Here is a 27,373-nt window from a genome sequence, read left to right as displayed (position 1 = left end):
AAAAAAAAAAAAAAAAAAAAAAGATCCTATTTTTTCCAGATGAGGAAAATGTGCAATTACAAACTCCCTGAACCTCAACCAACACAGCTAGTAATCAATAGTGTCAAAATAAACCCAGATTCATCCAGTACCAAAACCTGCATTCATTTGTCTATGCCACACTGCCTCCCAGAGTGACAGATAAAATACACCCTGACTTCAGCAAGGTTTAAGGTATTTGCTTTCATTCCTCAACCTCCTTCTCAGACATTGACAGTACTACTTAGGTGGAAGAAAGGTTTACCTGAGAGGTTCCTCCAGTGGCTTGCAACTCTCTGATTCTAAGATGGAATCCGAGAGAGTCCATTTTGTTCAACCCCTTTACCGATAAAGGAATTAAAATACTTGTAACATCTGCTGCTGATACTAAATTAGGCAAGAACAGCTGTCTCCAATCCTGGTTTCACATTAGAACAGTAATTCTCATCATTGGATACATATTATAATCACCTGCTTTTAAAAGTCTAGATGCCCAGGTCACATCCCAGAGCAGTTAAATCAAATCCCTGGGGATGGGACCCATGCATCGGTATTCAGCTCAAAAGCTCTACAGGTGACCCTACTGTGAAATCAGGGATGAGAATTACAACCTTAGAATACAGGAGTAACATTTACTAAGCAACTTTGACAGATTGGGGGTAGGGGAGGGAGAAGGTTCTTATCCAAAAAAGATGAAACCAAAGGAAATGGATGGACACAAACAGCAATCTGAAGTCAGCAAGAATTAAGCATGGAAACAGGTGTTTTCAAGTATCCATACAGTCTCTATTTCAAGGAAAGTTTGAGAAAAGAAGAGACTACTATTAATCTAGCCTGATTCAGGTAAGTTAGAATTCTCAGCTGTATTGCTCCATAGCCTCACACTGCTTCCTACTAATAGCTGTCACTAATTGATTTAACTATCATGGGCCAAAGCTTGACATTGTTTTCATTTAGTCTTCAAACAACTTTATGAGGTAGATCTCTATTTTACAGATGATGCATAAAAAGACACAAAATAGCTTATATTTATTTCTAAACAAGTCATCTGGACCAGTGGCTCACAACTTATAAGCCAGGGATTCTTTGGAGACACTGAGTTGCTATGAAAGCATTGCCCATAGATTGAATATATCATTTTGATTACATGCTACCGCGATTACAGAATATAAATCCCTCTAAAAGTATTACTCAATGCCTAATATGTCACTTTAATATTTTTTGTCAACCTGCTGACACTAAAACAACATCTATTAGCATGTGAGTCTACATTTTTTAAATGTTAAAAAGGAGTCCGCTTGTGGAAAAACTGGAACCCTCACGCATTGTTGGTGAAAATGCAAAATGGTACAAGGTACTCTGAAAATCAGTTTGGCAGTTTCTTAAAAAGTTACACAGAAACATACCATATAGCAATTCCACTCCTAGGTATCTACCCAAGAGAAATGAAAAACATATGTCCACACAAAGATCTGTACATGAATGTTCATAGTAGCACTATCTGTAACAGTGGAAAACTGGAAACAATCCAAATCTCCATCAACTGGTTAATTCAGTATAAATAAATGCAAATAAACAAAATGCAGTATGTCCACATAATGGAATACTATTCAGCAATAAAAATGAACCGTTATGCGCTACAACATAAATGAACCTCACAAGCATTATGGTAAATGAAAGAAGCCAGACACAAAAACTACATATTGTCTGATTCCATTTATATGAAATATCCAGAAAAGGAAAATTAACACAGGTAGAAAGCAGACCAGTGTTTACCCAGGGCTGAAGGTGGAGATAGGAGTGAGGACTAACTACAGAAGGAACTTTTTGGGGTGATGGAAATGTTCTAAGACTGGATTATGGTAATGGCTGCACAACTCTATACCTTGGTAAAAATAACTGAATTATGCATTTACAAATGGGTGAAATTATAAACTGTATATTATATTTCAATAAGTCTGCTTCAAAATATCGCAGGTCACTAGATTAGGTTTTAAAGGTGGGGGTCTTTATATTGAAAGACTGCAAACCAGTGATCTAGACAATGGTAAAGGAATTCAGCAAGAGTATATATTAAAGGAAGTGAAATATTCCTGAGTGGGTTAAACCTTTTAGTAAATGGTCAAATTTGCTATACACTTGAACCACAGAACTAAATAATATATGCTTAATTGACTCGTGAACCTAGTTCTAATATGTACTAAGCATTCAGACAAGGAGCTCAGTCCTCTGTGGGAAGTGCCCTGAGCACACAGTTCTTGACTCAACCAACAATCAAGTACATGATTTAACCATAAGAGATGGCAGACTGTAAATGATAAAAGAAAGGCACTAAAGTGCTCTAGGCGGTCAGCAGAAGGAAAGATCAAAATTGGTGGGAGAAGGCCAGGCGCGGTGGCTCACGCCTGTAATCCTAGCTCTCTGGGAGGCTGAGGCGGGCGGATTGTTTGAGCTCAGGAGTTCGAAACCAGCCTGAGCAAGAGTGAGACCCCGTCTCTATTAAAAATAGAAAGAAATTAATTGGACAACTAAAAATAGATAGAGAAATTAGCCGGGCATGGTGGCGCATGCCTGTAGTCCCAGCTACTTGGGAGGCTGAGGCAGGAGGATCGCTTGAGCCCAGGAGTGTGAGGTTGCTGTGAGCTAGGCTGATGCCACGGCACTCACTCTAGCCCAGGCAAAAGAGTGAGACTCTGTCTCAAAAAAAAAAAAAAAAAATTGGTGGGAGAAGAACAGCAAAGGCCTCATGAAGGAAGTGGCAACTGAGGTTGGCCTTAAAGACTGGGGGAAATTCCAACAGGTGGCAATGGGAGGAGACGACGTGAGGTGGGAAAACACAGGGCGTTCTCAGGAAATAGGCCAATTTGGCTGAAGCATAAGGCACAAAAGAAAGGCTATAGGAGACAGGGCCAGATGGTACAGGGCTTTGAATGCCATGCCCATTCTTAACTATTCGTTATGTAGAGCGGGTCCCCTGAAAGCAAGGAGTTGTTCAGAGCTTCCAAGGAGGAAGGTATCTGACAATGGTAAAAAATGGAAGGGCAGAGCTTAAAGGCAGGAAGGTATGTTTCAGGATATTGCATAAAGAAAAAGTTTCACCAAGAGAGGTGGCAGTGAGAAGGGAAAGGAGGGGGCCACACTCTTCAATTCTCTGGTCCTGGGGGAAGGGGAGGTTCATCTTGAATTATATGTCCTCTCTTCAGGACTTCTGCTTTGTCACTTTCCCTGACTCTCATGGGATTTGTCTCTCTCTCCCACTGACAAGTTAAAGTCCACCAACACCTTTAGCAGGTTGTGTTTCAGAGGACACATTTTCATTCATTTTGGTTTTTTCAAACAAAAGGATTCTATTTGGTAAATAAATTCCTTTCACTTTAGGGAAGTGCCATTACATGCAAAGAATGGCTTTTTAAATTCAGATTCTGCCAGTTTTCAAACGGGATGTTCATTTTGAAGGACTGCCCTCAATCCTATGCTATATTAAATTTCAATTTGGTTTTTGAGGAGTAAGTCAAATATTTAAGTAGACAGCAAGGTTTTGAGCTGACATGAAATCATTGGAATGCTCTTCATAGGGCTCCTGTTGAACACTGAAGTTCCTCTTTAATAATATATGTCTGCCAGCTTTTTAAGTAAACACACTGCATAAAACAAAACACTATCGTTTAAGTAAATAGAATTATTTTTACTGAAAAGATTTTTAAACTCCATTTTTCACAAAAATGTTTTACAACACACCTTTGCACAAACCACAGTTTTACTGGCTCTGTGACCTTACATGAGTCACATCCTCTTAGGGGCTTAGTTGTTTCTTCGACTGTGAGATCAAAGGGTCAGACTAGGCAAGAGCTAAATAACACGGGTTAACTTTGCCCTTCAACAACTGTAATATGAACGGGTTCTCACCATCTTAAAACATTATGCTATAAATCTAAAATCAAACTCGTCATTACCCACTCTTTCAGTCTTCATAACATATCAGTAAGCCTTTTCTGGATCCCTGCCATGTGTGTGGCACTAAGTGTTATTAGGGATAAAACCAGTTAAAGACACAGTCCCTGCATTCATGTTGTCTAAAACCTAGCAGGAAAACAAACATAGCTAAGTATGACATTAAATGACAATAAAATTTAGACCACAGGCTTTATCAGTTAAATAAATTAAGAGTGTGACAAAAAGCATCCCCAAATGTCCCTAACTTTGAGGGAGATGTCAAGGATAATGATTATAGTCCATGTACAGCCCTCCCTACAGGAGGCAGGATGCTGGTCTGTGTGGGACATGGGCTGGACATAGTACAGGTTTCATATTCATATTTTGTAATCTGTTAGTCTGACTTCTGTAGAATAATGGAATAAAGGTCCTAAGGGGACTGTGTTGAGGATTCAGCTAATTTAATTTATATAATATTAGAACACATGGAATTGCTACCTTACTTAGATCTTATAATTAATGTAAAGGAAAAGACATATGCTAAAACATCTCTGACGTCATAGTTATATTTTGCCTGCACTCTGAGACTGACCAGACAGTGTCAAAGGAAGAGGAATAACTGGTATCCATAGCAACATTACCAGACTGGGACAATGTGAAAAGCTGTAACCTAGCAACTGATGACGAGAGGTGTGCGTAGAGGGAATTCTTGCGGTTCAGCAAATGACAAACATGCAGCACTGAATGCAACTAATCATCAATGCGGAATGTGATTTATTTGTAGAGAATTGGAGGATGTTGACTTCGTAAAACCTTAGTACTATAGTGTATAATTTTAAACAGGAAAAGCACATAAAACATCTCCTCACTCCCCACACTATCAGTTGTGTGCACGGAAAGTACCTTATGTGTCATGACTGGAATGGAAAATAAATTTTGTTGTGGCACCAACCATCTCAACCTTTCTCTATTTCTTGTTACACAGAAGAGTAAATTTAGGTGAGAGGAGAAGCTGCCCTTCACCCCAGAGAAGGATGAATATATTCTGCGTGCAAAGAAGGCAGCATTACAAAGCTACCAGACACAATCTATTATACCACGTTATGTGAGAATTTTTCCCTAAGACTTTTCTTTCTAACAGAGATCACGTACAAACATGGACATTTAGAGAGTGAAGGAGTAACACAAGTTCAATCCCCTTGTTTTACTGCCAGAAACTGAGACCCAGAGTGAGAATTTTTTCAAGGTCAGAAAGTCAGTAACAGAGCATGGGCTTGAACATGTTTTCCAGGACAATTCTTTTCATTAAAACACAGTGCTACTTTTTTCTCATGTTTAAACAGAAACACCCCAGCCTGAGCAAGAGTGAGACCCTGTGTCTACTAAAAAAAATAGAAAGAAATTAGCTGGACAACTAAAAATATATACAGAAAAAATTAGCCGGGCATGGTGGTGCATGCCTATAGTCCCAGCTACTTGAGAGGCTGAGGCAGATGGATTGCTTGAGCCCAGGAATTTGAGATTACTGTGAGCTAGGCTGACGCCACAGCACTCTAGCCCGGGCAACAGAGTGAGACTCTGTCTCAAAAAAAAAAAAAAAAAGAAACAGAAACACCATTTGGACTTCATGGGAATGAAAAATAAACTTGTATTATGTAACGCTATTGATCTCTTAAAGTTTATCTGCTATAACAGTGTTAGCCTACTTAACATAACCATGAAAGGGGCTATCCTACCCTAAAGGCAATCTGAAAAAGATAGTCATTTAAAAAATTTTGAGGATTCTGGATCAAGTTACACCTTCGAAAGCATTTATCCAACTATGTGATTATCAGAGATATTACCTGAGTACAAAAAGACCAAACAGCCTCTCTATTTGAAATAGAATAATGCATGTGTATCCAAAAAGGTGGTACTGTTAACAACTGTCTGCCTTAGAATCCTACCTACTTAGAATTGGAAGGATCTTAGCAATCAGCTACTCTAACCCCTTCGGAAAACTGAAGCCCAGAAGAGGAAAGTCCAGGACTCTTTCTACTAACACCGTTACGGCTGAGACTGGCTAGCTGTTCACCAACCCATTTCATCTTCTCCCTGGACACAAAGCTGGCCCACACTTCCCAGACTCTTATCACTAAGTGTGGTCCTGTGACTCAGTTCTGACTGGCTAGCGAATGAATGGAAGCGACGGGCACCATTTCCAGGCATGACCCACAGAAACCTTCCAGCCTCTTTCCCTTCTGCTATGACCTTGGAAACCACCTGTTGAAGATAGCAGAGTCACAAGATGGAAGGAGATGGCTGGATCACTGAATCATTGCCTGAATTGAGAGCCACCCATCAATTAAGAATACCAGCTTTTAATTCCTCTGTTAAGCTAAGATTTGGGGATTTATCTGTTACAGCAACTTCAGTATTAATTAATAAAACTGTAACTAGGGTTATTCCTCTACAAATAATGAATACTACCCCCTTTTTTTCTTAATCAGTATTACATTATTTATTCCCAAAGAGATGGCTTGTTTTACTTGTTGAGCCAGGAAGAGCCCACTAGAAGTAGCAAAGGACTTAGGACTACAGACTTAAACTTCACTGGGGCTCAGCTTCCTTCACCAGTAATAGATGAGTGATTGCAAAGGATGTTTTTCTTTAATAAACAGCCAAAACAACCACTTTTTTCCCTGAATAAAATATTAAGCAGAAATATAAAACATGAAAATGCTCCGAAGGCACTAATGGTCTCTTATTGTCTTCCATGTGGCATCTACTTTAAGAGAGTATGTGACGTCTATCTTGGTAATGGTTCTTCAAAACATTACAAATTTTAAAAACACAATCAAATTTACAGACTCTCTGAAAAGCAAACATTTTATACAACACTGGTCCAGACAGATTATAAATTGTCTTTAGCTCTAAAAATTACATGATAGCACTGGATTATTGTCCTGGACTCCAATGAAGAGAAATGGGAAAGATGCTATTGGAATCAAACATTACCTGCTTTTCTACTGATTATGTTTGTTCACTGAATACACTATCTATCTATCTATCTATCTATTTATTTATTTATTTAGAGACAGGGTCTCACTCTGTTGTCTGGGCCAGAGTGCAGTGGTATCATCACAGCTCACTGCAGCCTTGAACTTCTGGGCTCAATCGATCCTCTTATCTCAGCCTCCCAAGTACCTGGGACAACAGACATGTGCCACCACACTCGGCTAATTTTTTTTTTTTTTTTTTTTGAGACAGAGTCTCACTGTGTTGCCCAGGCTAGAGTGCCATGGCGTCATCCTAGCTCACAGCAACCTCAAACTCCTGGGCTCAAGCGATCTTCCTGCCTCAGCCTCCTGAGTAGGTGGGACTATAGGCATGCGCCACCATGCCTGGCTAATTTTTTCTATATATTTTTAGTTGTCTGATTAATTTCTTTCTAATTTTAGTAGAGACAGGGTCTCGTTCTTGCTCGGGGTGGTTTCGAACTCCTGAGCGCAAACAATCTGCCCGCCTCAGCCTCCCAGAGAGCTAGGATTACAAGTGTGAGCCACCGCGCCCGGCCCACTCAGCTAATTTTTAAAAATTTTTTGTAGAGACGGGGGTCTCACTATATTGCTCAGGCTGGTCTCGAACTCCTGGCCTCAAGCAATCCTCCTTCCTCAGCCTCCCAAAGTGCTAGGATTATAGGCTTGAGCCACCCACCCAGCCAGATATTTTATTTTTCAAACCAACAATGTTTAGGGACTAGAACTACAGGCTACTTACGGTAGGTAACAAAAGAGTATATAGTTGGCTGGCAATTTTTTTTCCCCTGTCAACTCCAACCTTCCTACCACATGCAACCCATTTGCTAGGTATACGGTTAGGGGCCCCACCTCACATCAGACAAGGGCAGCTCATTTAATTCTGTTTTCATCTCTCCAACACGATACACTAAGCTGTCTACAGGGACTGAGGGAATCCAGATTTCAAGGTCAATAAAAGACTGACTGTCACTGTATTAAGTCAAAACTAGTAGCATTAAAAAGGTCTACCATTACAGTAATTAATCTGAATGTTGGGCCTGGCAACTTCCAAAATTTAGACTTAACATGCTAGAACCTTAGGCTCTCCTCTTTTGAAAAAGAAAATCAGAACTAGATATAGCTGTAACAAACCCAACCAACCCAAAGACTCCTGAATCAGGCATGGCTCTCTCTGGGTATATAATTAAGAATGGGCTCAAATAATCAATATAAGACTCTACCAGTAAAAACACCCATATGCTGAAAGAATAAGCAATTACCACCCTAATGTGTTTCATCTACCAATCAGCAATAGTACCAGTCTGGAAATGCTGTCTTCATAAAGTAGATCTTCTATATGCAAAAGCCCCTTTTCTGTGTTAGCTTAAGGGATACTCTCAACATACCATCTTTAGTCCTTCTAGCACAACCTTGACATATCAGACAGAAATTGCTAAAAACGAATTCCAAACTTTGGATTCATTTTACCCAGTGACTCAGAAGTTAAGAGGCATCCAAAACAATAAGACCCAGAAAATATCAACTAAGAAATCAACTAAACCAATGAGATAGAAATATATGTGAAGAGGTTTTTATTTCTGATTGACTACCCATCCTGGAAAATGTACAAAAACCAATCTTCAAACCAGTGGTTAACCTGTAACTAGTGTAAGGCCTTGAACAAGTGTCACTAAACTTCTGACACTCAGTTTCCTTATCTGCCAAATAAAGAATAATTACCACTACTTCCATCACAGGTAGAAATGGGATAAGAAGGGGTCACATACGTGAATATCTTTCGAAAATTTAAATTACTGTTATTTGGTTGGGAAGAACAATCCTGTTTTCCTAACTTCTTACAGGGATAGGCTGACTAAAAATTGTCACATAACACCTGTAAATGAAGCAGACTTTTAAGAAGAAAATAAGAATACAGCCCCCCACCTCAAAAGGAACAAAAGCCCATTCAGCAATTAAAACTTCTGACGAGCAGCTGTAGTTGTTCACAGTAAAGTGTCCTAGAAACAGGATGGCTGTGGGTCACCCAACAAAGGAACAGTGACTGGGACAGTTATGGACACTGTTTTAAAGCCTTTAGCCCCAAGAAATGAATCTGGGAGAAATTTGCTTCAAGAAGTGTACCAGATGCAGAGCTGCTAATCCAAAATGAGTATTTAAAGAACAGGGATCTGTTTACTCTTCAGAGGAAAATTAGTCTTTTCAGGGAAGATCAGTTTCAGCTAGTATGCAAACTATATTCTTTGTGTGTGGATAAGACATTAGAGGTAACTAAGGAATACAGATCCCAACAGGCAGGAAACAGAGACAAAGCCCCTGTTTGCATCAACTTCCTCCTACACATCTCACCTCACAGACATGAACTCAGGAGAATGGCTCTTCCAGGAGCTGAGAGTGTGTAGGTTGGGGGGTAAGGAGTCGGGGGAGACTGTTGTCTGAATACAGCTTCAGTCACTGTGAATGAGTAAGTTCTAAGGTACTAGAACAGGGTCTCGAGTACCAAGAGAGCTCAGACGGCTGTGGAAATTTAACTCAGTATTTCACGTAAATACAACAGAATTCTCATTGTTTTACTTATGTGAAACTAACATGGATGTTTAAAGGGCAGTTCAAACTTAACAGTCCATACAGTACAAAACAAAATTATTTGATTTTACACTCCAAACTACCCCCTTCCCTCCTTTAGTCTTTAGTCTCTCAAGTTAACCATGCCACTGCTCCTCCAGTAGCTCAAAACAAAACCTAGGAGTCGTTTTTAATTATTTTTTCCTTAACTCCCCTTCCCACATCCATTTATTCCATTAGCATGTCTTATTGGTTCTACCCTCAGGGCATATATCCAATCTAACCCTTTTCACACCTCCATAATCAAAGCTACCATCAACTCTCCACTTCGAAAATTGCTTCTTCACCCATCTCCATGCCTCTACGATCAGCCCCTATAATCCATCCTCCCACAGCAACTTGAGTAATCTTTCAAAAGTAGTTATCAATCAGGTCACTATGCTCCCCTGCCAAAAAACACATCACTGGCTTCCCAGCACACCAGAGAAAATCCCAACTCAGTATCACAGCAGATCTGGCTGCTGACTACCCTTCTAACCTCATCTCCTACACCCTTTCTGAGCTGACCACACCCCAGCCACATCAGTTCCTAGGCTTTCATATGTTGTTTTCTTTGCCTGGAACATACGTTCACTCCTCTTTACCCTGCTTAAACTTCGCCTCCCCAAAGGTTCCTTCCTGAGAACCCTATCAAACACTGAGTTACTCCTATAGCTACCACATTCTCCTCCTTACCTGACTTTATTTTATTCATAGTACTATCACTACCTGCTTTGTTTTATTTATGTATTTCCTGCTTTACTGTCAACCTCCTGCATTATTTTAGGACCGGGAATTCACCTTGTTCACTGCAGTATTTCTGTTACACAGAACAGTGACTTCATATGTATACATTATAAATATTGTTGAATGACTCAGTTTTTTTACTGTGAAATATAACTACCTTAAATGTAACTAAGGGTATGTATACAGGTAAACACATAAAACATATGTATTGTTTAACAAATAATTATAATGCAAACGGCCATGTAAATACCGCTCAGGTAAAGAAGTGGAATGTTGACAGCTTTCCAGAAGCCTCCCCCAAGCACCATTCCATGATGACAACCGCCCTCCCCACCACCACACATATTATTCCCCAGGTAACCAAATCCTGACTTTGGTGATGATAATTACCTCAGTTTTCTTTATAGCTGTAAGCACTACTACTTACACATGCAGAACAGGTTTTTCATTCTTAATAAAGATAGATGTTAGGGAGTGTATAGACTATTAAAACATTCTTGGAAGGCAATATGACAGTATCTATTAAAAAGTTAAATGTATATGCCTTTTGACCTAGCCATCCCATTTTTAGGACTCTATCCTAGAGAAAGGCTAATGTAAGAGTACAAAGACATATGAACAAAGGACATCCACTGCAGGAGTGTTTGTAACACTAAATCACTGTAACCAATACATCTGCTCTTCAATAGTATAGTGGTTACACTACGTTACATCCATATATACTATATGGAATACTATATACAACCATTAAAATACAAAAAAAGTCCAAGATACAGTAACTGAAAAAAATTTAACAAAACCATTTTGTTTGAAAAGAAAGAAGCCAGCATGGTGTCTCTCGCCTGTAATCCTAACAGTCTGGGAGGCTGAGGTAGGAAGATTGTTAGCTTGAGCTCAGGAGTTCAGAGACCACCTTGAGCAAAAGCAAGACCCTGCCTGTACTAAAAATAAAAAAATTAGCCAGGCACAGTGGCACACACCTGTAGTCCCAGCTACTCCGGGAGGCTGAGGCAGGTGGATTGTTTGAGACCAGGAGTTTGAGGCTGCAGTGAGCTATGATAATGCCTCTGCACTCTAGCTGGGTTGACAGTGAGACCCTGTCTCAAAAAAAAAAAAAAAAAAGAAAGAAAGAAAGAAAAAGGCTGGGTGTGGCGGCTCATGCCTGTAATCCTATAATCCCAGCACTTCGGGAGGCCAAGGTGGGAGGATCGTTTGAACCCAAGAGTTCAAGACCAGCCTACACGACACAGCAAGACCCCATCTCTACAGAAAATTTAAGAATTGGCTGGGCATAGTGGTGCATGCCTGTAGTCCCAGCTACTCTGGGAGGCTGAGGCAGGAAGATCACTTGAGCCTAAGAGTTCAAGGCTGCAGTGAGCAATAGTCACGTCACAGTACTTCAGCCTGGGCTAGACCCTGCCTCTTAAAAAAAAAAAAAAGCTAGAAAAATTATGCAAGATATGTGTATGATATATGAAAAAGATACAAAAAAATTTAACACCAAACTGTCACTAGTATTTTCTTCAGGGGCAGATCATGAGAGACATGAGAGATTTTCATGTTTACATCAAACATTTGTTTTTTTTTTTTCCGAAAAGAGGGTTTTCTTTTTTCCAAAAATTGCACCAAGGTAAAGCAAAACTCTAGTTGATGTGGGCGTGTTGTGTAGGCGTTAGCAATACTGCCCTCACTATGTGCCCATTGGACAGTAGCACAACCCCAAAAAAAGGAGGGTTTCTATCGTTTGAATATTATTTTACATGCCTTCTTTTTGCTATCAGAAAAAATGATGAAAATATATATATTTAAATTTAGGAAGATATAAAAACTTAAGAAACTTGGGATAGAGACAAAATTAGAATTTCTGAGTATCTACAAGGTATATCCAGTAAAGCTTAGATCTTTAAGTAGCCAGATAAACCAAAGTTCACAAAAACAACAACCCACTGGGTGCCAATCTTTCATAGACCTACATTTCACGTTGCCTGGCTTCACCTGAACTACACTGCATCTTTGTTTCTTTATTTCAATCTTTCTATCACCAATCTTTAGATTATTCCTCCAGACAGCTCTTGGCCTAAACGCTTCTAGTTTAAAATGCAGGCTTGAGTTTCTCCTGGCCTTGGACCTAGGCCTAGCTTCCTGCTGAATGCTCTTTATCCCCCTCTCCCTATCTCAGTGATTCTATAGTAAAAACCCTTTTTGGCTTCTCTCAGCCTTTGAAACAGACCTTTTTGTATATTGCCCCAAATGCAGCTTCCCTCTTTGGCACTTAGCTAGTAATACCCAAAGCCATAGCGACTGGGCACATGACCCTAATTCTTGATGTGAGGAATCAGGGAGAGGTTTGTTACAAACACTTGCAGAGCTGTAATGAGGGGAAAAGTGATTAATGGAGAGGTCCCCGGGAAAACAAAATCAAAAAGAATATAGCACAATACCTAAGTAAATACGAAGAGAAAAAAATAATGATTTTGAGGTGAATTCTCAAGAGTTCTCCTTTGGGAAGAAACCATCAGGGCTGCATGGGAGCAATTACATATCTTAGACGAGGGTCTGTTCAGAAGCAGTCACCATTCAGCTTTCCCAAGGAGAACATCTGGCTGCCTCCTTCTGCATACTACAGATCATTTGGGGTAGAATGGGTAAGATGACATATAGCTAGAGACAGGGAGATCTTTTGTCCACAGTGTACGCTCCAAAGAAGTAGGGGAAAGCCATAATGATACTCAAACCCAAATAATGGCTAATCATCCCCGTAAGACAAGGGAATTTTTTTATAAAAGCTAAAATGCTCATTTCCATATCCATCAGCAGGGTCAGAAGACTACTGGGCCACTTACTCAGTTACTGACCAACCTACAGACCAACGGAGAAACACAGTTCAATACAAAGGACTCGCAGGCTTTAAATCAATACACAAAAGCTCTGTCCATTCTCATATGTAGTCATTCTTTTCAATTCATGGAAGATTGGGTTTTTATGCAATTCCAAGGGTATCTATGAAGATAACACAAGATCTCTAGGCAACACAGTCACCATTAGCTACAGCTTGCCTGTCAAAGCATTGACATCCATGATACCTTTGACCACTGGTTTTCAAATAGCTTGTATACATCTTAAGAGAGAGCCTGTAGTCAAGAGCGACCTTTTACAGAGTACACGGAGGAGTAGCATATTCTTGGAAAAGTTACAGTTCTAAACATTTATTGGGTACCTTAGAGAATCATTTAACAATCTTTTATTGAATGCCCACTCTGCTAGATACCTGTTTACAGCAATAAACAAGACAGATGTGGTCCCTGCTCTTAAAGAGTTTATAATCTAAGAGTGTTCATCAAAGAATATGTTCCCTTGGCCCTTCCATGGCTGGCTCCTCACCCTTCAGGTCTCATCTCAGATGTTATTTGCACACAGAAGTCTTCCCTACCAACCCTTTCCAAGCTGACTCCCCCTCTTTCTAGTCAGTCTCCAAATCACCTTTCATAGTACCTACCACAATCCTTAATTATCTTGTGTGGGTTTGTTATTTATGTATCTCTTCCTATTAGCTTCATAAAACAGAGGATTTGTATTCTCCACTGTATTCCCAGTGCCTTGATCAGTAAATATTTGCTGAATGTTGAATTAAAGAAAATATAAAGAATAATAAAGGGTGGCTCACACCTGCAATCCCAGCACTCTCGGAGGCCGAGGCAGGAGAACAGCTTGAGCTCAGGAGTTTGAGACCAGCCAGAGCAAGAGCGAGATCCTGTCTCTACTAAATGTAGAAAAAATTAGCTGGGCATGGTGGCGTGCACCTGTAGTCCCACCTTCTCTGGGAGGCTGAGGAAGGATGATTGCTTAAGCCCAAGAGTCTGAGGTTGTAGTAAGCTATGATGACGCCACTGCACTCCACCCAGAGTGACAGAGTGAGACTCTGTCTCAAAAAAAAAAAAAAAAAAAATAATAATAATAAAGGTTTTCATTATTTTACCCAAAAGACTAGGATGTAGGTTAGCCATTAAAGAGAGTAATGAGAGAGGTAGATCCAGACTTTTTCAAAGAATAAAATTCAGAGTTCTAAATATCTTCCCATCGGCCATGGCAGCCCTTAGATATGGTCATAAGCGTATGTATTTTTGTGTATAAATACACTGAGTGTATGAAATCCCCAAGGTACTCACAGTAGCGAACACCTCCCAGACATCACTAAGACCTAAGAGCTATACCTGCCGGCAAAAAAACACCCCAAAATGGTTCTTACAGGTTGAATTGTGTCTCCCTGTCCTCATTCATATACTAAAGCCCAAACCCCAGAATCTCAGAATGTGACCTTATTTGGAGATAAGGTCTTTATAGAGGTAATCAAATTTAAATGAGGTCATTAGAGTAGGACCTAATCCAACAGGTGTCCTTATAAGGTTAGGAGGAATGAGGAATGACTGCTGAATTGGTACAGGTTTCTTTGAGGAGTGGGTGAAATGTTAATAAGTAGATAGTGGTGATGGTTGCACAACTCTACATATATTAAAACCACCGAATTATATACTTCTAAAAGGTAAATTTTGTGGTATATGAGTTATTAATATATTCAGTAAAGCTACCATTAAAAAAAAGAGGAGCAGCCTTGGATGCCATGGCAACAAATGAAACCAATGTAAAAATACTTTGGACAAAAGTATCATAGAAATATTGTACTACATTTTAGATATTATACATTCCATGCTTATAAAAACATACATATGTATACATTGTGACAAAAGTATGGCCTTCTACTAACTCTGCTGGTTGCTATCTTGTCCTAGGAGAATCTTAATTCACATCAAAGTACTTAACTCAGCTAGTTCCTGAATATTCAGTTAATAAAATTATAATAAAATGCAACCTAAACTTGCTAACGTAAACCCCAGGGGCTTGTCCTGCTTAAAAAGGGAAAAGGAAAAAAAGCTGCAAAACACACCAAGGGCCTATATTAAGGCCAGAGAGGATAGTAAGAATCTAGATCTAGTGAAAATGTTATCCTCCTACATTCTTTTGGGAGCAGCTTATCAGGGTTTTCTATAGAGAAATTAGGCAAGTGAACAACTACAAACATACTGCTTTAATAAAATAACCACCAACACTGAAACAAATCTTTCTCCTCTTATGCTGTTTAATAAAAACACATTATCTCAAAAAAAAAAACAAAAAAACCCCACATTATCTCATTTTCATTTCAATAGTATTTCTATTGAGGCGTAAGTGTTTACACCCATTTTAATGAAAAGGAAACTGAGGCACAAAGTCACCCAGTCAATGAGAAAAGGAGTCAGTTCCAAGCTCTGTGCTCTGTCATATTGAGTTCTGTTTTCTCCCTTCATTCCTCTTCCTGTCTTTCATAGGACTGAGTCCACTTTTGCTCATGTTATTTTCGAACATGAACTGAGCCCCCAAGAAATCTTAATTTCCTCATTTTTCTCATTTGTTGCATTCATTCCATAAGTCTCCATAGGAAACACCTGCTCAGAGTACATGTTAAATGTTTTTGAACAAATAAATCAACCTGACCAGGCCTCTCTGGTTAGTTTCATCTTTCATGAATAATGAATGAAAGGACTCAAAAACCTATAAAAATGTTTGCAGGGATATAGATTTCCTTCCTAGTTGCTGAAAAAAGTTTTAGAACTGAATCAGAAATGCTGTTACTGAGCTGGCCCTGTGAAATGACTTCTTGAACCGTCCAACTCTTGCTTCTCAGCCAGTGAAATGACTGGATTCTCTAGATGGGAAACCTACAGGCAAGATCTTTAGCTCTACCTATCACCTGAATCCTCACCTTTCACAAATATTCTGATATTTCCCAGCAACTACCTGCTTTCCAAGTTATCAGGCATCATTTTCTTTCTCTCTTTCTCCCTCTCCTTCTCCTCCCTTCCCCACAAGTAGCATTTACTTCACACTTTCTTGTGAGGCATGAAGGTTTTCACTGGTCTCAGAACACCAATGGGAAGCCACTATGACATAAATGGTGAAATAACTTCATAGAGTGTCACCCATCAAAGTAGTGGAAGATCTAGGAATTTACTATACACTGCCCTGGCTAAGCTTTTCCCCAAGATGGGAAGCACCAAATACTAACAACATGAACAAGGCAGTGCTCTTATGAGAACATTAGTGCTTAGGGATGAAATCAGAGTAGTTCTTTTTTCTTGGGTAACTGAAGAGTTAGTAGTTTTGTTTTCAACACATAAAAAGGGCTGAAGTACAATAGTAAATCCAGGTCTTAATTTTCAAAACTAGGTGGAAATACAGACCAGGGCATTAGTAACATTCCTGCATTTGTTAAAAAGGTAAGTTCTGTATTTAAATTAGATTTCCACCTATTCAGCCCTCAACCTCCTCCTCCTTCTTTACCATGATTTTACAGCCTTGGCCTTGGTTAATTAATACTTCCATGACACCACCCTATAGAGGTACAAATAAAGAATTTTTACTTAATGTGGAAAAAACCGAATTTTAAATACAGACACGCATATCTCCTTTCATATTTAAATATGAAAGAATGCACATTCACAAATGCAACATCAGTGAAAATCATTTGCTCTAGAAATTTTCCCTAAGCTTAAAAAGTTTAAAGAAGGCATCTTTTAATGTTTGAACTAAATGAATGAACATAATTTTACCAGTGATAAGATGTTCTCTAGGGAAAGGAACCACAGACTTTTAGAGCTATAAGAAACATCAGAAATCATTAACACATCGACTGCCACACCAGAAAAAAAAATGTTTTCCCTGGGGCCACAGTGTTTTATTAAAATGATCCTTTCTAAATTTGTTATCTTTTATTGTTTTCTGTGCGTGAGTTATATGCAATGTAAGCCACATTTTTAGAATTAAATTGTCAATATTAATTGTAACAGTAAGAACATCAACAAGTAAGATTTTCTCGAACTAACCGCAGGGTTTTGCTTCACGGGGCCCCAGGCTCGAAACTAGCCTGAGTTAAATACAACTCACATGGCAGTCAATGTGTTAAGCACAACTTCACTTTGAAGATGAGAAATCTCCCAAATTAGTGATTATCAAATTCTATAGCTGGTTAATCCCAGGCATGGGTTTTGGCTTCTGACTCCTAGTTTAGTACTGCTAAGTTCTTGTAAATGGAATATACTTAACCGGTTAATATCAAAATCAAAGGCAGAGAGTCAAAAATCAGAATTGCTCTTACCACATACATGAATGACATTACACAGAAGCTCTGTTTCAACTTTAGTATTTTACGCCATAAATTCTTAACTAGTGACTCACCCTGCTGAGTTGATCCAATAACCTTTGGTTCTGTTCTGATAGCTCCTGAACAGCCCGTGTTTTTTCTCGATCTGCTTCCCGCAGATGAACTTGCTGCCTCTCTAACTCGTCCTGTAGCTGTTTCACATCACTCTCCAGCTCTGACACTCGCCCTTCCCACTCCCCTTCTCGGTTCTCGAATCGTCTTCTCAGTTCATGTTTCTCTTGTTCTAAGTGCTGGGTGAAAAGTGAAGAGGATTTAAATACTGTTAAAAATTCCGCAGCCTTTTTTTTTTTCCCCCACACTTTACTAACTTCTTTTTCCCAGTTAGCACAATAAAATGCCCTGCAACACAGGACAAGTTACCCAATACACAGCTACAAAAATATTCCCTTCATCCACAGCAGCGAAAGAGTTGCTTTCACAAGGAGAACACCATTCCTACTAAAAATACTCAATGTTATGTTTATTCTTACCCTTGGGCATGAGAATTCACTTGAAATTTCACAAGTCAACTTTTTTGGCACCACGGACTGGTTTCATGGAAGACAATTTTTCCATGGATAGGGGCAGGGGGTGGCAGGGAGGAATGATTTGGGGATCATTAAAGCGCATTACATTTATTGTGCAGTCAAGCCTCTCTGCTAATGATAATCTGTATTTGCAGCAGCTCCCCAGTGCTAGCATCACCACCTCAGCTCAACCTCAGATTGTCAGGCATTAGATTCCCATAAGGAGCATGCAACCCAGATCCCTCGTGTGTGCAGTTTACAGTAGGGTTCCTGCTCCTATGAGAATCTAATGCCACCGCTGATCTGACAGGAGGCGGAGCTCAGGTGGTGATGCCAGCCATGGGGAGCAGCTGTAAATACAGACGAAGCTTCACTTGCCCACCACTCACCTCCTGCTGTGCATCCTGGTACCTAATAGGACACGGACTGGTACTGGTCCCAGGCCCGGGGGTTGGGGATCACAGATCTGAGCAGTGATTTATCAATCATTTAAACAACTAAAAATAAGTCCCATAACCAAAATGCTCATTACTTTTTTAAGGAGGTTTCTTCTGGAATTATCTATCATGCATGACATAATACCAGGCTTTTACAATCAGAGTTTTCCAGAGATCACAAGAACTCCAGAGAGCCTTCAGATTAACCATCTCTTTTTACAAATGAAGCAGCAGAGGATAAGAGAGAGGTTCAGTGACTAGCTCAAGGGTCGGTCAGTACTAGTAAATAGTAGAACTGGGATTTATGTCTAAGTCACTGGACTTAGTACTCTAAATCATAGCTCAATAAATATTTGAGGCTATATATAGCACTGTATTTCAAAATCATTAAGGCAAGCTCAGGTTCGGGACTACTCTAAATCATGGCCTATTAATTAAGCCTTGCATATTTATTTCTGATGCATTCATTCAATTCTGAGTGCCTACCATGGGGCTAAGCACTGTCCTGGGGACACAGTAATGAGCAAAACAGACACAGTCCTTGCCCTTACGGAGTTTTCAATCTAGTGGGATAGAATGATAAAACAAATTGTTTCAAAAAATAAAATAAATTGTGTGTGGAAAATGGTATGCAGGAAAAGTACAGATGGTTTGAATCTCAATAAAAAAGAATTCCTTTGAATCGAAGGAAATAGTATCTTTTTGTTTCTGTGAGATAAACATGTATACTTCTCTACAGAGGCAAGTATGTTCTCCTACTTAAAAAGCATAGTATGTACAACAGCCAAGTCTATACTTCAAGGAGTATATGAAATGTAAATTAAAGTAATGACCTTTAACTTTTGGTGCTCCCAGGAAAGTTCTGGTGTAATTGTTCAAAATAATACCCACCTTGACCCCAATTCCCGAGATTGTGATTCACTTAAGAAGGGGACGAGGTCCAAGCATGTATGTGTATGTACGTATGAATATATCTGTATATGTACATACATTTGGTTCTTCAGGAAATTCTGACGCACTGAAGATTGACATCAAACACTGAGATTGTTTCAATAAGCTAAAATGAGCATTTGAATCCTCTACTTCAGAGTACTTAGTCATCTCTTCACCTTGGGAAACTACACTCCTATTCTACTGATGTTCTCACCTTTCAAAATATTTTTTGGAATGCTTCTTTTGGCAAGTCTTAGGGGATAGCTTACAATCATGCAAAAAAATCAGTCCCATTACTTCACATCTGAGGTGTGTCTAAAATATGAGATTATCCCACTTCATCCTGCCAGCTTATTCCCCTTACTTTGATCTGAGTGACTTGTGAATGTTTCTGAAAGTCAAATTTACCCCCTAACAGATGAAAATTTACCATGATTGAGAGCAGTCAAAAGAACCTGCCACAAGATAAAAATGGCAATCTAAAATTAAAATTTTAAGCACATTAGCAAAGGCAGTTTTCACTGAAAACTCCTAAGTTGACCTAAAGAAGATAACTCATTTGGATATAGCCACTCTAGTACCTTTGTTGAAAAAGTCACATTACTTTATACAGTTTCAGTTTGAAGCACGTGGGAAAAGGAATAAAAAGGGAGGGACTTCTACTCATCAGTATGAGAATTTTTTGCTCTATGCTTTTCTCATATTGCTAACTTCCAAAAATGAGAATGTTTTAGTCACTACAGAAACTTCAGAAAGATGGGATTCAGAAACAAATGCTAATGCAAACCTAAAATTGTGTACTTGGTTTTACTGAATTTTTCCAAAATGAAAAAGATTGAGCAGAAGGCAACGGCAAGAACTCAGTAATCACAGTGTTACTGAGAGGCCAGATAAATTAGGCTTGTGTTCTAAAAGAACAGAGAGACTTAAAAATATTCAGCAAACAGCTGTTAGTGAACAGCCCAACCAAGCAACTAAAACAATCCAATCCAATCGGGAGGGGGCTGAGGACAGGTGGTGCTGATCAGTCTATTCTGTCTTTACGTTTCCTTGGACATGAGACAAACTTGCTATTTCAGGTTTCCCAACCCTTTGACAAAATCAAGAGTTTCCTATTAATGAACATACAGAATTTAGCCTTTGGTCTACTCTGAGAAAAGAAAAGTTTCTCCTAAAATATTTTCGATTAAGAGCTAACTTAAACAGTAAAACTCTAAGGGAGGTCAGGTCCTGCCTATGCTCTGCCCTGTTTCTCAGGGTTAAATGGCATTTTAAAAGTTAATATCAAAACTGTCAAGGTCATCAAAAACAAGGAAAGGCTAAGGACCTGCCACAGCTGAGAGGAGGCTAAGGAGACACAAAAACAAAACATAATGAGGTATGCTGGATGGGATCCTGGAAAAGAAAAAGATATTAGGTAAAAGCTAAGGAAATTTGAATAAACTAAGGATTTTAGTTAGTAATAATGTATCAGCATTGGCTCATTGATTACGGCAAAAGTACCATACTAATTTAAGACGGTAATAATAGAGAAAATTAGGTTTGGAGTATATGGAAACTCTCCATACTATTTTCCCAGGTTTTCTGTAAATCTAAAACCATTCTAAAAAATAGAGTTTATTTAACACTAAAAAAAAATAGCAAATAAATGTCATTGGCCTACATAAAATAGATCTTTACAGAAATGGATTTCTGCAAACAAACAAAAAAAAAACAAAAAAACAAAAAACACAAAAAAGTGACACTGTTCTCATAAGTCCAGGACATGGTTCTTTAAAAATACAAAGAAAAAATATTCTTCTTTAAGAGGACCAAGTACTGAATGCAAATCAGGACCCCTGGGTTTTCTTCTCTAAATCTACTATGACTCCCATTATGTACTCATTTTCATCTTATTATTTTTGCCCTCTTAAAAAAATAGTACTGGAATCATGATAATTGTCCTAGGGGAAGACAACATAACTGAGGGAAGGTGCTATTTGTAGAAGCAAAAGAAATAAATTTTGTTAAAATGGCTTCAGAACTTTAAGCCTCTGCAAATCTAATTCAGTGAATGAGTAATAAAACACAGTACAGTCAATTCAAGGTGGAAAAAAACCCCAAAATCTTAGTTTTTCCAGTTACCCTGAATCTTCATTTTAACCTTGAGAGATGTATACCTAAAAAAAAACTTCTATGTTAACATTTAAACCATTAAAGATTTTAAACAGCATGCCTTTAATGACACAGTAGTGTAGGATCAAGTACTTTTATGTTTTAAATGACAAAACGAAATCTGGGGTTTGGCACAAAGAACCACAGAGGTATTCAACATCAACTAATGAATAGGTGGAAAAGATCCTGAAAATGGCTTATTTGTCCTGAAGTTAGAAAGGTGCCAATTCTGAAGTAGTAAAGGAGCAGATGGGACTGAAATAAAACCAGTCTCATTATTTAATAGTAAAACCACCATTCTCTCAGAATCCACTCACCATGTTTATCTTTCAAACCAACCTGTGAAAAAATGTGTTTCATTCCAATGTCTGACAGTTTGCAGAAAATTATAAATGCTTTTTTCCTCCCTGGTCAAGTTCTCTTATGAATAAATACTTCTTAAAGTAAGGGCTGGTCCTCTGCTCCCAAGCGTTTAATTTAATTGAAAATACAGCAACTGTGTTAAACTTTAGACAGTACTTTGTCTAGACAGACATTCTAAAATCTAGGTTGCTCAAAAAAACATACTGTGGGGAAAACTCACTTGCAGGTATCAAATGAAAGAATCCTCTGTAAATCAGGTTTGTCACTCTCATATTAACACTGACGGAATTAACAAACACTTATGGCAATTTCATTATACCTTTTTTAATGTACATTTAAAAAAACTTAAACTTTTAATAATTTTCAAACATACCTAGAAGAAATAGTATAACTGACTCCCCCCCATCACTCAGTTTCAACAATGATCAATATTTGGCTTTTAAAAAATAAACTTAAAAAAGTTTTTAAATTGATTTTTAAATTAAAGCATATGTAACAATTTACCATCTAAACCATTTTTAAGTATAGGTGTCAGTAGTGTCAGACATTTACACTGTTGTGTAACAAATTTCCAGAATTTAAAAGTAAACTTTTAAAACTAGAGTTCATATGCTGACCTGCAGAGTAGCGAAGATTTTAAAAGAAGAATTTAAGAGTTTAAAACTATTACAATCCATCAAGTAAATAAGAAAAATGTTGAATTTATTCTTTTACAATAAAAACTTTTGTTAGGGAATTTTGAAATCTTTTTCCTTTGTTGAAGAAATGTATAAAGGCTCCACATGGAATCCAGGATGTGTGTAATTGCACACTCAGGATTACTATGAAATCTATCACTAATCAAACTGATATGACGGTCCTTTCAAGTTAACTGTCTCTTCAATCAAATCCCTCACTAAAGGAATTTCAAATCACAAGTTTAAATCTCTGCAGTAGTGCTTCTTCACAAAGCCGTGTAATTGAATCTCCTTAGTAGAAAAAAAAAAGACAGCCTTTTTATTTCTAGAGCTCTACTTCAAGTGAAAATTAAACAATTCAATTCATTAGGTTGCTTTTTGGCAGTCTACCTACAGGTTTCACAAACAACTTTTCAGGGAGGTATCTCAGGAGTTCATCAACTGGCAGACCCAGTTAACAGGTCAACTGAACTACAGGGCACTCACCGGTTTCCTTTTTTCCCCTGATTTACTTTTATGTCATCGGACTACAGACATTCAAATCTTATTACAGAAATGTTTCTGAATCTACATTCTGACCAGTCAACCAGTAGCAGTGATATGGAACCTGATTGGGATCAATTTCAAACCTCATTCAGGTCAGTACTCTTCTCTTGTTGTAACTAAGAATGAAAAGAACTGGTTGCAAACCAGGTGACAATAGTCAACACACAGGCAGAAAAGGTTAAGCTTGTCTCCATTGTCACAGATGACTCCCTTTTGCAATCTAAATTTTAGAAATGCTGGCGTTCTGTGTTGCATTCAAGGCCCTTTTCTAGTTAAGGGTAAGAAAACACACATAGCACTGACAGACACTGGTCCAAGAATTGGCAGAAATATTACAGATACTTCAAGAGTTATTTGTAAAAGAAATTCAAGTAATATATTTCTCATAGGTTGCATCTGGTTAACCAACCGCAAGCCTGAGACCCAGAACACAGAAAAGTAGTGTTTCAATACACATAAATATTGAGGCCCAAATTAAATCCACTACCAGTGGTCACATGTTGAGCCCTGGCTCGCCTGATTTCTGCAATGGCACCACATTTCCTAATCCCTGAGTATTTGAAGGCTATATAAAGCTCCTTTAGGGGCACTTGTTTCCCACAACTCTGAGCTGCCAGGAAGTTAAGACAAGGGCATCTAGAGGCCTTAACGTCAAAACTGGAAAGCTCTAGGCTAACACCCTGATTAGAGATTAACTACTTTCTCTGAAAACCTGGAGCTTTTAACTTTAAATATTTTTATTTTATAAGCATATTTTAAATGCTTCCCGACTTTCTCATTTTTCTGTGTGCAGACATCACCTCAGTGCTGTATAAATTAGTCATACTGTAAGCTCTATTTTAGATGCTGGGTACAGTACATATATAGAACGGCCCACAGTGGTTGGAGCTGTGCATGGACCCATTTGCTGTGAGCAGAGTGGGAAAGTCAGGTGGGTTCAATGAATGCCCTGATCTAGTAATCAGAAACCTTCCATGCTACCTCCAGTTCGTTCCAGGACATTTTCTGCGAGGTAGGGTAAGCAACGAAGAGGAGGGTGATTCGCTCCCCAAAACTGCCCAGGGCCGGGCGGGTGCCTGGGCTGCCCCTGCTTCCCACCCCTCCCAGAGGGAGGTCCTCACCTCTAGCTTGTCTGTCAGCTCCTTGTGCATCTGCTCGTACTGCCGGCTCATGTCCTGGTTCCTCTCGAGCAGCGCCTTGCCCAGCCGGGCCGCCAACACCAGATCCTTCTCCTTCTGCCGGATTACCGACAGCAGCTCAGGGTCCTGGGCGGGCGGCGGCTGCGGTCCAGCCCCCTCGGCTGCAGGCCCCAGCTCGGCCTGAGGATGCTCCCCGGGGTCGGACGGCCGCTCCCCGGCCGCCAGCAGCGCCAGCTCCTCCTCTAATGCCAGTTCCAGCTCCCCCGGGCCCCCGGGGAAGGAGATGAGGGCGGCAGCGGCGGCGGCGGGACTCCGGACTGCGTCCCCGGCCGCGGCGGGGAGCTCCATGCAGCAGGCGCTGTCCGGCTCGGCGGGTGCTGAAGCGCGGCCGGCCAAGCCCAGGCAGAAGGCGGACATGGCCCGCGTGCGGAGCCCGCAGCGGTGCGGCCCGGCCGGCGCGCGCCAGGCTGCAGGGGGGAGGGGCCCCGCCGCGCCGCCCAGCGCCCCGCGCCTCGCCTCGCGCCGCGGCACGCGCCCCTCGGGTGCCCGCGAGCCCTGGGCGCGGCGCGCGCCGGCCCGCCCCTCCCCCGCGCCGGCGGCACGCGCCCCCGCCCCCCGCCTCAGCTGCTCGCGCGCGCAGGGGAGGAGAAGGACGAGAGGGTGGGAACGGGAGGCTGAGGAAGGGAAGACTAGGGGACGCGAAGCGCTAGGGGAGGATGCGAGGAAAAACGCCGCTGCCGCCGCCGCCGCTGCCGGGTTTTCAGCCGCCCTGTTGCCGCTGCCGCTGCCGCTGCTGCCGCCGCCGGCCGGGCAGCGTCTCACGGGGCGGGCTGCGCTCCGCTGTCGCTGCGACGCTCGCTGCTGCTGCTGCCGGCGGCCTCTCTCTGCAGCCGCGCTCCATGACCCTCGGCTCGGCGGCAGCCCCAACAGCAGCGGCGGCGGCGGCGGCTGCTGCTGCAGGGGCTGAGGCGGCGGCTCCACATCGCGCGCCGCGCGGCCGAGCGAGCTCCTTCCTGCCTTCCCCGGCTCCTCCCGCTCACCGGGCCTGCCGCACCCCGCCCCGGGCTTCCGGCCGCGCCCCCTCTCCCCGCCCTTTGCCGGCGCCTGACGCGCGCGGGCACCTGTTCGCCGCGCCCGCGCGGGATTCGCCGGCTCGCAGGTCTCCTCAGCGGCGCCCAGGTGGCGCCGGCGGCCTTAACCCCTGCGCTGCCTCAGGCGCCCGGGGCAGCTGCGCGCGCCGTCTGCAGAGGCGGCTGGCGCATACCTAACGGTCCCCACCGCCCCTCCGGCACGGCCACGCCCCCGGCCTCGCGCACACTTAGGGGCGCGGTCCCGCCCTCAGCCCCGCCCCCGGCACGCGCACCTCGGGGTGTGGCCTCGCCCCCCGGCCTAGCTCTCACCTCGGACGGGTCACGGCCCCGCCCCCAGCCTCGTTCTCACCTCGGACGGCGCCCCGCCCCGCCCCCGGCCTCGAGCGCTCCTGTGGGAGCGGGCCCGCCCCCAGCCTCGCTGCCACCTCTGGGCCAGGGCACGTCTCGGGGGCCGGTGAGGCTCAGTCTTGTCGCCACCTCTTAGGTGGTCCCTGGGCCAAGGGCACTGAGGACGTTCCTCTAAGACGGGTGACGGACCAAGCCCCTAGAGAGACTCGCAGTCACGGAATTCAGGTCTGGTCCCCACGAGAGCTCAGCAGTCAGGAGAGGGAGCCCTAGAGAGCAGTAGGAGGAAACCCGGCATCTTAATGGTGATGATGACTCAGGGATATGAAGGACCAGATGCTTCGGAGACCAGCAGCCCGGAGAGAAAGGGCTCATGTGGAGAGATAACGGAAAAAACTACTCAGATGGGAACATGAAGCAAGAAATCTCCCTAATAACAACTACTGTTTATTTGGCACTCAGCGTGTGCCATGTACTGTGTTAAGTGCTTTGTATTCATTATCTTAGATAATCCTCACGGAACTTTTTAAAGTAAATACTGTCACTCTTCTCGTTTTACAGAGGAGGAAATTAAGGCCTGAGAGATGGAGTCGCCCACCCAGGTCATTACAACTGGTAGAGCCACTTTATATATGGCCAGTCTTGAGGACCATAAATGGTCATTTGTGACCAAGGTGGATTGGGTGGACATAGAAGAAAAGCTTCCTGCAATGATTAAAAGAGGGATTGAGGAGCCTACGGGGTGATTTCCAGTCAGTTCTTCCTTTGACCTCATTGGTGATGCTCTGTGTCTCCTATTTTCAGAAACAATCCCTTCTGAAGCTAGAAGTTGTCCCTATTGTTTCCTTTTCCTCTTGGAAGACAACCCATTTTTTAGTTAGATCATACCTTTATTTTTTTCATTCCAGTGAGATGGAAATTTCAGGACATCAAGAGGCTGAAGTGGGTCAAACGGTTTCTTACGGCCTTTATTCCTTATAAAATTCAGAGCCTAAACAATACTCAGCTGTTAACATCGCTATCTACTCCAGACCAAAGGTGATAATCTGAAAGGTCCTGAACCTCAGCGCTGGCTTTGCTCAGGTATTGCCATTTACCATATTAGAAATTAACATGTAGAAAAGTTTTAAATATTTAATTCATATTAAAATACTTATAATAAACCTATTACATGTTACCACAATGTATTTTTATGAACCATAGCTGAATATTCCCAAACAAAAAAATTGGTGAGAAGAGTGGCACTGCTTTTTCATTTTGCAAATCTCTGTCATGTCTGGCTTAACAATAGAAAACTAAATTCTTATATCTACTTCTCTATTCAACATAGTGATATTTTGTTTTGATTGAATTATATGAAGAAAATCAGATCTCACAAATGTATATGGTTGGGAAAAGGAAGAATATTTGAATATCCTTTTTCAGATAATTTTGGATATTTTCTTTGATATTACACCAAAACTTGACAAGTGATAGTTTCTTGAAGGTTAGTTGCAATGTGAAATCTAAAACCATGTCAAGGAAATCCACTGATCTTTCACTTTGAATAGCTCTTTACCTACATATGATTGATTCTATAATGACATGCATTTTCATTTGGAAAATATT

General features: G+C 41.0%; 1 protein-coding gene across 1 annotated transcript in view; it reads right to left on the bottom strand.

Annotated features, from left to right (window-relative positions):
- The window catches only part of CCDC64 (coiled-coil domain containing 64), an 80,891-nt gene extending 56,145 nt beyond the window's left edge, over window positions 1-24,746 (bottom strand). The window contains exons 1-2 of the mRNA XM_012650163.1: window positions 24,312-24,746; window positions 17,589-17,804 (exon numbers count right to left, since the gene is read on the bottom strand). Coding sequence (XP_012505617.1) covers window positions 17,589-17,804; window positions 24,312-24,746 — 651 coding nt within the window. The remainder of the gene's footprint in view (window positions 1-17,588; window positions 17,805-24,311) is intronic.
- Between the last annotated feature and the right edge of the window lie 2,627 nt (window positions 24,747-27,373).

The sequence above is a fragment of the Propithecus coquereli genome, unplaced genomic scaffold, assembly GCF_000956105.1.
Source record: "Propithecus coquereli isolate 6110/MARCELLA unplaced genomic scaffold, Pcoq_1.0 Scaffold314, whole genome shotgun sequence".
NCBI classification, from domain to species: Eukaryota; Metazoa; Chordata; class Mammalia; order Primates; family Indriidae; genus Propithecus; species Propithecus coquereli.
The sequence above is the reverse complement of the archived record's forward strand: the minus strand, read 5'-3'. Positions and strand labels throughout refer to the sequence as shown.